Below are 1,893 nucleotides of genomic sequence, written 5' to 3' on the forward strand. Positions count from 1 at the left end.
ATGCGGGTGACGTCCATGGTGCGGGTGACATCCGTGATGCGGGTGACGTCCGTGATGCGGGTGACGTCCGTGATGCGGGTGACGTCCATGATGCGGGTGACGTCCGTAATGCGGGTGATGTTCCGTGGTGTGGGTGATGTCCGTGATGCGGGTGACGTCCGTGATGCGGGTGACGTCCGTGATGCGGGTGACGGCCGTGATGCGGGTGATGTTCGTGGTGCGGGTGACGTCCGTGATGCGGGTGACGTCCGTGGTGCGGGTGACGTCCGTGATGCGGGTGACGTCCGTGATGCAGGTGACGTCCGTGATGCGGGTGACGTCCGTGGTGCGGGTGACGTCCGTGGTGCGGGTGACCTCCGTGGTGCGGGTGACGTCCGTGATGCGGGTGACGTCCGTGGTGCGGGTGACGTCCGTGGTGCGGGTGACGTTTGTGGTGCAGGTGACGTCCGTGATGCGGGTGACGTCCGTGGTGCGGGTGACGTCCGTGATGCGGGTGACATCCATGATGCGGGTGACGTCCGTGGTGCGGGTGACGTCCGTGATGCGGGTGACGTCCGTGATGCGGGTGACGTCCGTGATGCGGGTGACGTCCGTAATGCGGGTGACGTCCGTGATGCGGGTGATGTCCGTGGTGCGGGTGACGTCCGTGGTGCGGGTGACATCCATGATGCGGGTGACGGCCGTGATGCGGGTGATGTTCGTGGTGCGGGTGACGTCCGTAATGCGGGTGACGTCCATGGTGCGGGTGACGTCCGTGATGCGGGGGACGTCCCTGATGCCGGTGACGTCCGTGATGCAGGTGACGTCCGTGGTGCGGCTGACGTCCGTGGTGCGGGTGACCTCTGTGGTGCGGGTGACGTCCCTGATGCGGGTGACGTCCGTGATGCGGGTGACGTCCGTGGTGCGGGTGACGTTTGTGGTGCAGGTGACGTCCGTGATGCAGGTGACGTCCGTGGTGCGGGTGACGTCCGTGGTGCGGGTGACGTCCGTGGTGCGGGTGACGTCCGTGGTGCGGGTGACGTCCGTGATGCGGGTGACGTCCGTGGTGCGGGTGACGTCCCTGATGCGGGTGACGTCCGTGATGCGGGTGACGTCCGTGATGCGGGTGACGTCCGTGATGCGGGTGACGTCCGTGATGCGGGTGACATCCATGATGCGGGTGACGTCCATGGTGCGGGTGACGTCCGTGATGCGGGTGACGTCCGTGATGCGGGTGACGTCCGTGATGCGGGTGACGTCCATAATGCGGGTGACGTCCGTAATGCGGGTGATGTTCGTGGTGCGGGTGACGTCCGTGGTGCGGGAGACGTCCATGATGCGGGTGACGTCCGTGATGCAGGTGACGTCCGTGATGCGGGTGACGTCCGTGATGCGGGTGACATCCGTGGTGCGGGTGACGTCTGTGATGCAGGTGACGTCAGGTGATGCGGGTGACGTCCGTGATGCGGGTGACGTCCGTGGTGCGGGTGATGTTCGTGGTGCGGGTGACGTCCCTGATGCGGGTGACGTCCGTGATGCGGGTGACGTCCGTGGTGCGGGTGACGTCCGTGGTGCGGGTGACGTCCGTGATGCGGGTGACGTCCGTGATGCGGGTGACGTCCGTGATGCGGGTGACGTCCGTGGTGCGGGTGACGTCCGTGATGCGGGTGACGTCCGTGATGCGGGTGACGTCCGTGGTGCGGGTGACGTCCGTGGTGCGGGTGACGTCCGTGATGCGGGTGACGTCCGTGATGCGGGTGACGTCCGTGGTGCGGGTGACGTCCGTGGTGCGGGTGCCGTCCATGGTGCGGGTGACGTCCGTGATGCGGGTGCCGTCCGTGATGCAGGTGCCGTCCGTGGTGCTGGTGCCGTCCGTGGTGCGGGTGACCTCTGTGGTGCGGGTGCCGTCCGTGG

At 66.8% G+C, this 1,893-nt stretch overlaps 3 protein-coding genes across 3 annotated transcripts in view; 2 read left to right on the forward strand and 1 right to left on the reverse strand.

Annotated features, from left to right (window-relative positions):
* Positions 1-158: 158 nt before the first annotated feature.
* Positions 159-338, reverse strand: VOLCADRAFT_47977 (uncharacterized protein; the record flags this gene model as incomplete). Its single annotated transcript, XM_002956274.1, has 1 exon — positions 159-338. A coding segment is annotated over one exon (180 nt), but the record flags the coding sequence as incomplete, so codon positions are not given.
* A 76-nt stretch (positions 339-414) lies between these two features.
* VOLCADRAFT_32853 (uncharacterized protein) lies at positions 415-966 on the forward strand (the record flags this gene model as incomplete). The annotated part of the gene is made up of 1 exon (XM_002956219.1): positions 415-966. A coding segment is annotated over one exon (552 nt), but the record flags the coding sequence as incomplete, so codon positions are not given.
* Positions 967-975: 9 nt separating this feature from the next.
* VOLCADRAFT_66771 (uncharacterized protein) overlaps positions 976-1,893 on the forward strand; it is a gene marked incomplete at both ends in the record, with an annotated part of 7,973 nt that continues 7,055 nt past the window's right edge. The window contains one exon of the mRNA XM_002956220.1: positions 976-1,416. Within this exon, the coding sequence (XP_002956266.1) occupies positions 976-1,416 (441 nt within the window). The remainder of the gene's footprint in view (positions 1,417-1,893) is intronic.

Source organism: Volvox carteri, assembly GCF_000143455.1.
Source record: "Volvox carteri f. nagariensis unplaced genomic scaffold VOLCAscaffold_59, whole genome shotgun sequence".
Lineage (NCBI taxonomy): Eukaryota > Viridiplantae > Chlorophyta > Chlorophyceae > Chlamydomonadales > Volvocaceae > Volvox > Volvox carteri.